The sequence below is a fragment of the Sander lucioperca genome, chromosome 18, assembly GCF_008315115.2.
Source record: "Sander lucioperca isolate FBNREF2018 chromosome 18, SLUC_FBN_1.2, whole genome shotgun sequence".
Classification (NCBI taxonomy): Eukaryota; Metazoa; Chordata; class Actinopteri; order Perciformes; family Percidae; genus Sander; species Sander lucioperca.
In genome coordinates this window covers 10,248,607-10,262,266 of record NC_050190.1, presented here as the reverse complement: position 1 = coordinate 10,262,266, position 13,660 = coordinate 10,248,607, and the positions used below count along the sequence as shown (strand labels likewise).

The following is a 13,660-nucleotide window of genomic DNA, read 5'->3' as shown; positions in this document are numbered from 1 at the left end:
GCATAGTATAGTTTGTCATTAAAAATGCCATAAAAAAGTCATACAAAATGTCATATAAAAGTCCTAGTATATTATGTCATAAAAACGTCATAACATGTCATAAAAATGTCGCAGTATGTCATAAAAACGTCATAGTATACCATAAAAACGTCATGAATGAATGAATGTCATAAATTTTCATTGAAAAAGTCATTGTATTGTAGGTCGGAAAAAATCCCAGTACTGTAGGTTCAGCTCGAACTGGTAATCAAACTTGGGTGAGAGTCTGAAAACAACTTGCTGGTTGCCTGTTGGAGCAGTGGTAACCATTAAGCCACTGTGCCGTCTAAAATCAAATTGAAAACAGTCATAGTATGGATGTCAAAAAAGTGATAAAAAGTAAAAAAAAACTTCATTAAAAGGGCCCTCCTAACCCAGGATTTGAACCTGTTCCAGAGTCGGCAGTACCTACTTGCTGGTTGCCTGACCATATTGCTAAGCACTAAGCCACTGTTCAACCGAAGAAATTATGTTGAAACAGTCATAGCATAGTGTGTTGAAAAAAAGCCATTAAAAAGTCATAGTATAGTATATTGAAAAAAGTCAGTATATGTCGAAAAAGCCATAGCATAGTATGTCAAGAAAAGTGATAACAAAGTCATAGTATAGTATGTCGAAAAAAGCCATTAAAAGTCATAATATGGTATGAAGAAAAAAGTTTAGTATGTCGAAAAAACTCATAAAACAGTCATACTATTGTATGTAGAAAAAAGCTATAAAAAAGGCATAGTATAGTTTGTCATTAAAAATGCCATAAAAAAGTCATACAAAATGTCATATAAAAAGTCCTAGTATATTATGTCATAAAAACGTCATAACATGTCATAAAAATGTCGCAGTATGTCATAAAAACGTCATAGTATACCATAAAAACGTCATGAATGAATGAATGTCATAAATTTTCATTGAAAAAGTCATTGTATGGCCATACAATGTCATAAAATAGTATGTCATAAAAAATTCACAAAAAGTCACAGTATAGTAATTCATAAAAAGTAATAAAATAACTTTTAGTATAGTATGTCACAAAAAAGTAATAATAATTTAATAGCATAGCATGTCATGAAAAATGTCATTAAAGTCATAGTATAGTATGTTATAAAAAATTTGATAAAAGGTCATAATATAGTATGTCATAAAATAAGGCATAACATAGTATGTTTGGAAATGTCAAAAACGTCATAGTCTAGTATGTTAGAAAAATGTCATAAAACCCCTAGTATATTATGTCATAAAAAAGTAATAATATAAGTCATGGTATACTATGTCACAAAAAAGTTATAAAAATGTCAGTATAGTATTTCACATAAAAGTCATGAAAATGTCATAAAAACATCATAGCATAGATAAGTATGTCAAGTTTGAAAGCATCATGGTCTGTAATCTCTGAAAATAAAATATAATGGAGGATGTTCTAACTTTCTATTACCCTAGATATTCAGATCTGCCTGTCTAAAACCCATCTGCATGGGTAATGCCTTTCGTTATGTGAGCAAAAACATCAGCTTAGTGTAACTTCACAAATCCTGGCTTGAAATAATGAGCACTTGGAAGTGGGATATATTTCCAGTAATTCTACCCTTTTCCATCTGAACACAGGCTTATGTATATTGTCCATCCAATCAGCTGAGAAGCGGCTCTGATGGACAAGCAAATAACTTGAATGTATGTGCTTATGATAAAGCTTTTTCATTTTTTTTTCTTCATAGCATCTTGTTACGTCAATAAGCAGTTTTCTGCTGATCAGGCTGTGGGCTGCTCCAAGGGGACCCTAATACTTCTAGGAACATATTTACAGATCTGACCTGAAACACTTCATGTTAGCCAGCAGAATCCCAAAGAGAGACTGTAGCATATTTAGAATTTTCTCTCCAGTCAGACAAGAAACAACATTTTAGTAATTTTGTCCATTTATTCTAATAATTATGCCTATTTACAAAACCTGATAATAGTCAAAAGGAAATCTATCATTTGATAATTACTAGTCTTGTACATTGTACCTCTGTGCTCAAGTAAATTGCAGTTTCAATACGTTTTAATAAGTGGCAGCAAATGTAATCATTCATTCTTTCACTGTGCAGCAGAAAGCAAAATCCTTTTTTAGAAGCAATGCTAGTACTTCAGAAAGGATTTGGGACAACTAACTTCCAATCCAGCTGATTTTCCAATTAAATTTGGATTTTCTTGTCTTCTCTTCTGTCAGATATTATTTGAATTTAGGCATTGTAATTATGCAAATAGCTGTTACAAAGTAAATTGACTCCAAACCTGCTGTTACTGTTATGCATATAACATTTGCACACAAGTAAAATCATTCATAAAGTATAATATACAGCTCTCAATCAACAAAAAGTGTGAATAAAGGTAAGTAGTAGGTAAGTAAAAGAAAAAGTGCTGTACTTATTCCACTACAACATTAATACATACCATAACCCACATCACATAAACACACAAAATATTCAAACATTCAAAGGATAATAAACATCAGTAAAAGTTTTATTGGACCTGTGCTTGGCCAGGATTTGAGTTAGTAAAGGGCTGTGAGAGCTGTAATTGTAGTTGGAAGTAGTTTCCAGTTCTCCAAAAGGTTATTTGTTTGGGTTTAAGGGTTACAATCTCTTGTATGAAACGTTGTGTTACCTTAAATGTAATTCTAGGGGCCCGAAAATAAATACAAGAAGATTAATTGCCAACCACAGGTTCAAACAAGATAGATGTGATTATACTGTATATTCAGTGTTAGGGTCAACATTTCAGTTACAATTACATTCATTCTGCAAGTGGGCCCAGAGATCTTTGGGAAACATAGTTTTCTTTTTTATTCATAGACAAACTCAAAAGGTGCAGTTGCACAACAGTGCACAAGTTGTTGATTTCTTCTGTCCAAATAATAATGCTGAGGTCCATGATGGTCATGAGGTCGGCTTTTTACAATCGTCTTCATCATCATCATCACCAAGTTATCACCGCCAATGCACAAACATTGCATAAGGCATATGAAAAGAACTATATAGGCCGGCTGTATTTTCAATTATAACTATAGCTATATACATAGGACCATGAATACATGTTTAAGGCCTACTAGACCCTGATGTTCTGCACAAGCATTCTGCTAGCAACTGGCATGGCTGAATATTGTTTGGTATAGATGTGCACAAAGACAGAAAGCAGTACTTCCCTTGGCCATGTGGAATGTTTAGTTAATCAACATTCAATAATAAGGTCATCATGGCTATCAGAAGCTAACGTCAACAGTGACATTAAATCTGTAACATTTTCTTTGCTTAAAGAGGCACTCCAGCCATTTTGTACTGTCCTTCTACACAGTTTGGTGACTTAACATAATACTAATGGATACCATCTTTCATTAGTCCTGCGTGCCTCCTTAATGATCCACTTCTTTCAAACCCCCTGTGCTTAGTTTGTAATGCAGATTTTTTTTTTTTTATCAAGCTGAGATGCCCACGCTAAGATAACTCTGATGACATCATGATGACATCATCAGGGTTATTTTGTTCAGACGTGCCCTCCTGAGGACCCAACAGAAAATATTAAATAAACAGGCCAGGTGGTACTCTCCATGACGAGTGAACTGTCCTTCATGTGTAAAATTTGGGGGGGTGCCCCTTTAACTGTGCTCCCAATATACACAGACAAACTGATCATTTAAGCCCTTATAGTCAAAATTAGAAAAGAACCAAAGCTAATCAGTGTCTTCATTCCTAAATTATTAAACTCACGCATTTAGTCTTCACATTTAATTTCACATTCATCACCTTTTTTTCTTCTCACTTTGCCTGCTCTCCGAGCAATACATCAATTTTTTCCTGCCACCCTTAAATTGACAGAGACAAAGAGACATTTCTAATGCATCTTAAATGATGAAGTAACATGTCCTAATCATGCACATATTTGCACCTAGATCAATTAGAATTGTAATATCTAAGTGCACATGATGACTTTTTGGAAACCAAAGCAATTATGCAGTCAAACCATGTGCCATGTGTTCTTCAGTGAGGCCATTTATGATAGGAGAGCAAACAAAGCACCATCAGGGATTATGCACTTTTTCTAAAAAGTAGCACATATTGATGGATACTAACATGCCTGTACCTGCTTTTTCTCAACAAGTGCTGCACTGAGATTAAATGCCTCTCTGCCTTAATCTTTGAATGCAAAAAATAGATATCCCTGGTGTATTGGCTGTGCTTTCCACACTCACGCGTGCACGCACGCACGCACGCAGCAAACACACACACACACACACACACACACACACACACACACACACTGCTGAAGCCGAGGATGAGAAGAATTAGGCCAAAAAAAGGGGTGTGATCTATATGTAGAAATCAGGTCATTCTCTGCATATGGGACACACATACTGCTGTGCATGTAAAGGATCACACCATAATTACTGATTCATCTATCAAATTAACAAAACAAACCGTTTGGCTTTGACTTGACATTCAAACCCTGAACTGTGATATATTGTCTAACTTCCCTATATGCACAAAAAAGCTGATTATGATACCAGTAAAGCTATTATTGTGCACACCAAACACTATACTTGTGTCATTCAAAGGACAAAACTGCAACTCTAAATAGCTTGCCATTGTCATACACAACACCAAAACACAATCAGCTAACAGTGATGGCCTATCTTAGCATTTCTTGCCGATGCATGCATGGCTTAACTTTAACTGCAACCCCTAATCATAGAATAAATTAGCAGGTTGCTAATTGCTAACTGCTTTAATTAATAATATGTTTGACTATATAGCCAGTTCTAATTTACTTTAAATAAATGCAGCATAAATACTAGTTTCAAAATCATTCTGGAGACCTCTACAGCTATCTAGTATTGTTGTAGTTACAGTGCTCTGCTGGATACATTCTGTAGGTTTGTGGAAGCGGATTTAGGATTGAGAGATGAGTGGTTGCTAGGTGACTGAATAAAAAGAGGCCACAGGTGGAATTGTCCCAGCTTGAACTGCTCTCCTGCTCTCTTGCTTTTTCTTTGATTATGCTGCCAAAAGCAAGGGTTGTGGTAGTGGAAGAGTGGTCACAGAGAAGCCATGGCACGTTTTCTGTCTCGGCCATCTGAATTCCACACTTTGTGCATTTTCTCTTTTCCAGACTCTTTTCTATTTTCCGCTTCTTTACTGCATCCTTGGTTTATGTAACAGTGCAGCAATCCCTTTCATAGCTTCACCTCTGATTCTCTTTCACCGCACTTCACTTCTCTCAAGACATGCTGGAGAGGAAGGTTTTTCCATGCTTTCTCCTGTCTCTTTGTCTCTTTTTCTGTCACTTGTACCCTTTTCTCCTCTTTGAAAAGGTTAACATGACATAATCCTTATTGGCTTTTCATTGATTGCTGCATAAGTCAATAGACATACAACAAAGCTCTTGTTACCTCGCAGGCTTGTCTGAACCACTCCTCTACTACATCACCTGAAAAATGACTCATCCGATTACATATCAATACACAATGTCTCCTACGCAACACCACACCAAACTGCAAGCAGCAAAGCATCTTTGAAAACAATGAAGACATAATGACATCCTGTTCACATTGCACTGGTACTGATTTGATTGTTTTGCTAGCCAAAGAATTTTCCCAGAAATGCACTGAACAGCAAGCTCCTTACTAGCATTTGTGATTAATTTAGGCACTCTAAAGATCTGGAGGACCAGCCTCAGGATACAAGAGTAGAGAAACTGGAGAGCAGCCGTGTCAATAAGTGATAGCTAAAGAATGAAGCTCTATCCAACTGTTTATGTAAAGCACATTTCCTAAGCGATGTTGGAAATGCAAGTCTCTGATGACCTATTTGAACTTCACAGGCCAGGGGAGGCACGTGCGGAGTCCCAGCATGGAGGAGAAGACGATGGTGGGTCGATGTTTCTTAAACCTTAGGCCTTTCTTCAGCCGTTGGCTGTTCTCTACCACGTACAGCTCCCCCTGTTGGGCTGCACTAGATATCCGCGACACCACTTCCCCGTGAACCACCACCTCCTGCTCTGAGCGCACAAACACCTCCCTGAGCTCCTCCAGCCGTCGCTCCATCTCTCTGATGACGCGTTGACGCTCCTCCACCTCCAGGAGGCGCCGTCGAGCTGCTTCAAACTCCATGCTGGAGCTGGGGGTGACGAGCTTGGAGGAGGGTGCCGTGGCAGAGGTGGACGGGGGTTCAGAACCGGTTAGCAGAGCCCCTGTCACCCTCCGGAAGTCTCCCATTGAAATGGAGCGTCTGGTGCCTGGAGAGGCCAGTGCCAAGAGTGCAGAGGCAGATGTAGAAGGTGGCATGGCTAATGGAGGAAGAGGGTGAGAAGATGATGATGGAGAAGGTGAATCCGGTGGGTGGATATCAGGATGTGGGTCCTTGTTTTTAATAGCTGCAGCCATGTACTCTTCATGGGTGTCTGCATTTCTTTGTCGTCTCTTCATGGCCACTGCTCTTCCTGTGTTGCTGCTGTCCTTGTTGTCGCTGTTGATGTTGTTCTCGCCTTTCTGTGTCAATGCAGAGAGCAGCAGAGCAAAGAGTGCGGAGATATGCAGTGATGGAGCCTGGGAACTGCTCCATTCATTAATAAGAGATCTGAGTCGGGCTAGTGCCGTCTCTGCATCTAAGTGGTTGTGCTGGGGAGGAGCCTCCTGGCAGCCCATTGGCTGCTGAACTCATGAGCATGTCAGCTGATGATTGGGCAGCCAGCCTGTTTGCTGCTGATGCTGGCAGGATGTCGTGTCCTCTGCTTGAGTGTTTTGCTTCATCGTCGTCATCTGGAGCTCTGCTTCGATCAGCTCTGCTCAGTCAAGCGAGGCAGAGTGAGGCAAGACATGCAGGTCTCTCTCCTCTTTGCTGATGCTGTTTAGCTCTGCTGCCATTCCTCCTACCAGCTGGTCTCATTTCCCTCTTTCTCCCTTTCTTCTGCTCGGATGGTTGCCCCTAGCAACACTGTACGACATCAGATGGCAAAAGCAGGAGGGAGGGGTGATGCTCCAATTTCTCTCTTCCCTTTATCACCTTGCTGCTCAGCGTTATCGCCCTTTCCCAGTACTCATTCCCTCCCTCTTCTGACCGATTTTGCAGCTCACAGCCTTCCCGTAAACAATATCTTCCCCTTTAAGTCACATATAAGTAACACTGGTGCATATATATATAAAATATATTTCCAAAAACATACAAAAAAAAACCAGCAGGGCACACACATGCACATTTAGATTTCCTCTAGTAACAAAAACACTATACAATAGGTTACTGTTGACATTTATGCTCATATTTTTGCACTCAAATGGGAAGCGATGAAGACTCGCTGTTGCTAAGAAACTGTATTTGCAGCAAATCTGGTGGCTTAGGGAAAAAAAGATTGTATTCAAATGTTGTAAATTTGATTAGTTACATTGGATTCATACTATTCTCTGGCACAACACACAAAATGCACTTAAGTGCCAAAAAAATGATACTGGGCTGCAAATATTGTTGTGTGTAGCCAGCTGTATGTTTGTCATCCTGCCCTGTGCTCTTGAATATAATTATTCAAACAGATGAAGTGAGCATCAAATTACATAAACGCCTTTGAAAAGGTGCCCAAATTAAATGTTCTTTTAAAGCAGTTTTTAAGTAGAAAAAAACAAAGGGTGAAGTGAAAACACAATCTCTACACTCCATTAAACCATTTTTTCAGAGCACTTAACCCAAATTAAAGCCATTGTGATGTGTGTAATCCTGAATCTAAATATGTTGCTCTGGTACCCGTTCTGTGGCCTACTGAAGGTCATCACATCGTTACAGCAGTGCTGCAACATGAAAAACTGAAACCTGAACTCATGTTTCACATCTAAATTGTCGCAGCAATAATAACCAGTTTCCACTTCATAAATTCAGATAACAAGTAGTTACGTCATTGCTATATAATACCTTGATTTTTTTCTTCTTTCATTGTCTGCTTGTTGTAATATCCACTCCATTTGCAGCTAAGCTTACCCTCTCCATCATCGGAAATATTGACTGGTTTTGTGAAAGAGAAATGAAATAAGACACTGAATATTTTCCCTCAAATACAGTACACAGTACACACACACAGGCACACTCATATACACAACTATACACAATGTAATATTTTAAATAACTCCTTCAGCTAGTGTGAATCAAAACAATAAAGCTTTTAGCAGGTCAGACCTTGTGCTTGGCACTCACACACATGCAAATCTGAGTGTTTACTTAGCTCTTTGCTTTTATCTCAGGATTGGCATTGCATTAGCAGCAGCAGTGATGGCTCTCCTGCTTTTAGCTTTACTGATCTACTGATCTCTACAGAGAAGAGAGAGAAAGGCAGAGAAATACAAAGACAGAGAAGCAAAAGAAAGTAAAAGGGAAAGTTGTATTTCATGTGACTATAGAAGGAATACTGTACATACAGAAAACTGTTCTTCAGGTCTTCATCCTACTGTAATATTAAACAAAGCCAGAAAATAAGGATGAGAGTCATAAAGAGGATCTGGGGAGTGTGCTGCTGTAGAGCAGCATGAGACAAAGGTAAAATATAAATTTAAATAATAAAGCATGTTGAGAGAGTTAAATCTACACAATTTTAAAATATCAAAAAGTTCATGAAGAAGCTTTGATTTTGCATAGTATCAAGCAGTGTACACAAAAGACTGGATATGTTGAATACTACTTTAAGAGACACACAAATTATAGCCTATGTTTAGAATATCCACTGATGTTTGAGGGTAACGTGGTGCAGCCTAGGTGTACTTGCATGTGTTGCACAATTTTCTTTAGATGTATGCAGTGGTGCAATAAATGTGCCTGCTTGAGGAAGTAAAGATTTAGACAAGATGCTTCAGTGAAGTTTATTTTTTTTAACATGATGCCCATTTTTGGAAGATTGTAGTGATTGCGCAACATCCCACAATTAAAAAACACTTACTGTAAACTAATCCCACATAGTGCCTACAGAGCTGCATACACATATTGCCATCATAATTGGAAAACATCTTGAGCAGCAGGCCTGCCTGCAAACGCAAAAATCCTTTACCATGACAAAGTCAAACACATTTACTTGGACACATTATTCTACATTTACAAGCACGCAGCAGACAAACACACACACACACACACACACGTGTCTAAATACCTAATCCTTTCAAAATACAATTATCTCAGTCCTTTCCCTTCCATTCCTCTCTTGTCTCTTTATTGCTAAAATTGTGATGAAAGCCTGATCTTAATCTCTCATACCCCACACTCTGTTCCAGATTACTTTAATCTGTGTGTGTAGTGTGTGTGTGTGCCCATGGAGGAGTGTGAGCATCTGTGTTCCTTTACCTTGCTTTTGGTTAAAATAACTGATTCAGTATTTAGAGTTTCCCTCAGATGTTCAACTTTAGCATCAGTGTGTGTGTGTGTGTACATGTGTGTCTAACATCAACGTAAATACTGTACAGACTGCTTGATTTAGAGGATAATAAAAAGAGCGAAGCTTTTAAAAAAATATATATATTTTTATTTAGGTATGTAGTTGCACGTTTTGTCACTTCTGGAACTTTATAGCAGCAATGTTGGGTAACCTTTATTGCAACCTGCTGTAGCAGCTATTATTATATACATTGCATGCACCAGGTCACATATCCCATGCATCTAGTAACTAGATGACAGGTACACAAGAACCATTGTCATCTGTCAGTTGTATGGAGAAAAGCTAGCATTGTGTTTGTGTGCAGGGTTAGAATGACGTTTTGTGTTACCATGCAAATGATACTTTACCCTTGAAGACTTGAAATAGAGAGAGGAAAAGTGAGATTAAGTGTCAATCTTAGGTGTTTGTGCTTGCATATGCAATTTAACAGAACCACAGGGGATGATATGAGCAGCACATCACAACTATAACTCACATTATCCAGAGAAAAACATAAACAAAGACCTTCTATTAAAATATTCAGCCCTGGGCAGTATCATGTTACAGCTCAGATCAGAATAGGATCTGCACCCACTCTTTCATATACACTCAGACGCTCACACCCTTCTTACAAAAACAAAAGAAAATGTAGCTTCCGTTTGAGCAGAGGAGCTTCAGCTGACAACTGCAGTAAACCGAGGAGACAGGCCCTAGATAAAAACTGCACTCCTTTCTTCTCTCCTGAGACAGGAGACAGATGATGTTGTTGATGCTAGTTTTCACTGTTCTGTAATCAATATAGTGGCTTAGCGCTGCTGCTGCAGGCTGAGTCATTGAGTCTATTTGAGTGTGCATGCATGCATGCAAAGAGCAGGAAGTCATTCATTTTAGTGTGAATTACTGGTATACGGTGACGTCAAAATACAGAGAGCAAAACTCAATGGGCGTATGAATGTGTGTCAGTATATAAATCATTTAAGACAGCATTTCTCTTGGACTCGAGCGTGTACAATAGATCTTTCCAGCATAAATCTTGTCAGAAGAATACAGGCGAGTGAGAAAGACCAGACCAAAGCAGGACCAGCAGTTACTGTGTGACTGTTGTGTAAGTGAGTGCTGCTGTGCATACAGAGGCAGAAGTATGTGGTGATACTACAAATTAATACTGTAAAGCAGAGTTTGGTTTGGTTCATGGTGTTACAGTGTTTGCATACTGGAGGAAGGAAAGTGCACGAGGAGGATGAGATGGAATAAGAGAACATTAAAATGCTAAAGGCAAGAAGAGAGAGCGCTGAAGCAAAAAGTAATTTACATACAGATTATGTAAGCTGTCTCCAATGTGCATGTATAAACATAAATCAATTTGCATTTAACATGACAGATTGTGCAATAGTTATGTGAAGCCATCATTTACAGAAGAAATATGTACGTTTTATTCAATCTGTATGTTACCACACGGGTAACGCAGTAGTTAAATAAAGAGTAAAGAAGAGTCAGTGGTATCAGTCATGGTCAGTACTGAGTGCTTTGACTGAAAAGCATTTAACTAGGCGAGCCAGGGTTAAGTTTTACATCAAAACAAGTTTGCACTTTATCTCCCTCCAGTGACCAGCTGTGGAAACACAACAAGCTGTGAGTCCACAAGAAGGCAGAAGCTGAGGTGTCAGATATACAGGTTAATAATAGGTTGTACCATGTAATAGAAGATAATATTATAACGTATAATAGCATGTAATGCCCTACATGTAGGACTTATACATGTCCAGAGTCAGGAAACATCACTGCAGACCCTTGACAACCTGAACACAACCTGCTCCAACTTCTCCCATCTGGTAGGTGCTATAGAGCACTGTATGCAAAGAAAAAAGACACAAGAACAGTTTCTTTCCACAGGTCATTACTCTGATGGACACTTATCAGTCACACGTCAGTAACAATTCACATGCAATAACCCTGTAACACTAAACACCCTGTACCTGTAAAGAATACACTTTATAGTTTAAAGGTGCCGTAGGTAGGATTGTGAAGATCCAGGACTTAGCCAAAAATTTTTAACATCGACAAGGGTGCGGTAAGGAGGGTGCTGAGGGTGCTGCAGCAGCATGGAGCTATCTCCACATAGCACCCTCTTGAGCGAAGCATAATTAAATAAACACCATTGTAGAATAATGATAAATAACAGCAGTAACAAGAAGTTTTACGTCATGCATTAATCCAGAATTGTATTTCTAAATGACTAAATCTTAGCCTCTGCTGGGAAGCTGGCTGCTTGGAATTGTGAGTGACCTAACTTTATTGAAGTGTAATACTAAACCACTTTAAAGCATAAATAAAACCGAAAAGAGACAGTTTGTCGTAGCAACTGAATTTTAATATTTGTAAGATATAAAATTCTTCAATGTTATCATACAATAACATCTTACCATAAATTTAGTCAAACAAGGGAGAGTTTTGCCACCAAACAAGAACAAGAATACAACTTTGATCCCTTTTGAGGTAAGACAGCTGGTTCATAGATTTTTTTTAGCCATACACACAGGTCTTCCCTTCTACACATGCAGAGGCTGTTTGGTTTGTTCATCATGTGTTATCCATGTAAGACATTCTGCCTCACCTGTAGGTCCAGGCACCGAGCTGAAAGCAGGACCTATCCGGTGAAGCTACGTACAATGAGACACATTTACTCTTCTTAAGGATGTCTTGGATTGAGCGTCATTAAAATGAAAACATGTTATATAATCAACAGAATGATTCACATATCATGCATGAAAGAGTTCAACACACAACTGCTGAAGGTCTATGTGATATTAGCAACCAGTGATTTGATGGTTTTTAAGGGGGGAGAGAGGCTGTGTTGGAGTGCTCAAATAAAGATACAGTCAGCTTTTCCTCCCTTTCACATCCCAGAACAGAAGGAGAGACCTGTGATGTGCTCAGCATGTCTTCACTATTTTTTAATCACCACTTTCTTTGGACAAAACGAAAAAAAAAACAATCAACAACAAAAGCAGCCAACACAGGAAACAGCATTCACTATGCATTATCCAAGAAACAGTGGAGAAAAAAAATTGAAAAAACAAGAAAACAAAGCAAATATATAGAATTCTAACATGCCACATTGTTCCTTGGGCAAGTTTTCTTTCACAGAAAGCCACCTATTTACTAGTTTTTGTAGTAATAAAAATAATAGACATCTCAAATGGTTGCCAGCAAGTTGACCAAGCAGAGAAAAGGGAGCATAGAAAAACGAGGAAGCCACATGACATCATCACATCACCGGACCATGCACATGACCCTGCATCCCGCCAAGACAGTACACGCACACACTGCAAGTCATGCAACTGACACACACACACACACACACACACACACACACACACACACACACACACACACACACACACACACACACACACAAAATAGATTGACATTAACCAAGACATCGGCATTTGACATTTCCCAGAATCCACATATTCTGGCTGTACCAAAGCCAAAGAGGCATTTATGGCAGAAATGTTTAATATTCATGTTAACAATGCTCTTTCAAAAACAATTAACAGCAGTTGGACAGTAACGTGGTTTTGTGCTGTCGGCAATAAAACAGTCAGACAGACAGGCGTGCAGCAAGCTGAATGACAACTAATCACAGCAATGATGAGGAGAAAACTTTCATTGTCACAATTGAAAACATGGCTGAATCGACTCTGTGGCCACACACAGACACAGGTACACACACACACACACACACACACACACACACACACACACACACACACACACACACACACACACACACACACACACACACACACACCACATCTGCCAGAAACCTGCAGACATTTTTTTTGCCCTCATCGCCCCCATCTATCTTCACGATTTTTTGCTAGTCCAAGGAGACTGGCAAACAGCAGCTGACGAGCCCATACAAGGAGGATGATAGCAAGAGCAGGACAACTGACCACAGTCAGTGTTCCTTGGCTGGTAGAGGCGGGTGGACACTTGAGTCCCCGTGCTAACTGGGCGGTTGGAGTCAGGAGGTGCAGGTTTGGTTAGTCTCCAGTGAGCCGATTGGTGGATTTGAGTCTCTACAGGGAGGTGGAGGGAAGCTTTTTAACGCGCCTCTGAGCTAGGAAGGAGCTCTCGATGGGCTTGAGCTCTGGAGTTGGTTGGGAGTTCTTCAGGGCAGAGTAGGTGGCTGCCATCGCACCCTGTA

At 39.2% G+C, this 13,660-nt stretch overlaps 1 protein-coding gene across 6 annotated transcripts in view; it reads right to left on the bottom strand.

The window, feature by feature from the left end:
• Positions 1 to 11,796: 11,796 nt before the first annotated feature.
• Positions 11,797 to 13,660, bottom strand: part of rps6ka1 (ribosomal protein S6 kinase a, polypeptide 1) — a 52,994-nt gene continuing 51,130 nt past the window's right edge. For all 6 annotated transcript variants that reach the window (XM_031281576.2, XM_035994978.1, XM_031281591.2 and 3 more), the window contains one exon: positions 11,797 to 13,655. In XM_031281576.2, coding sequence (XP_031137436.1) covers positions 13,533 to 13,655 — 123 coding nt within the window. In that variant the 3' untranslated portion in view covers positions 11,797 to 13,532. The remainder of the gene's footprint in view (positions 13,656 to 13,660) is intronic.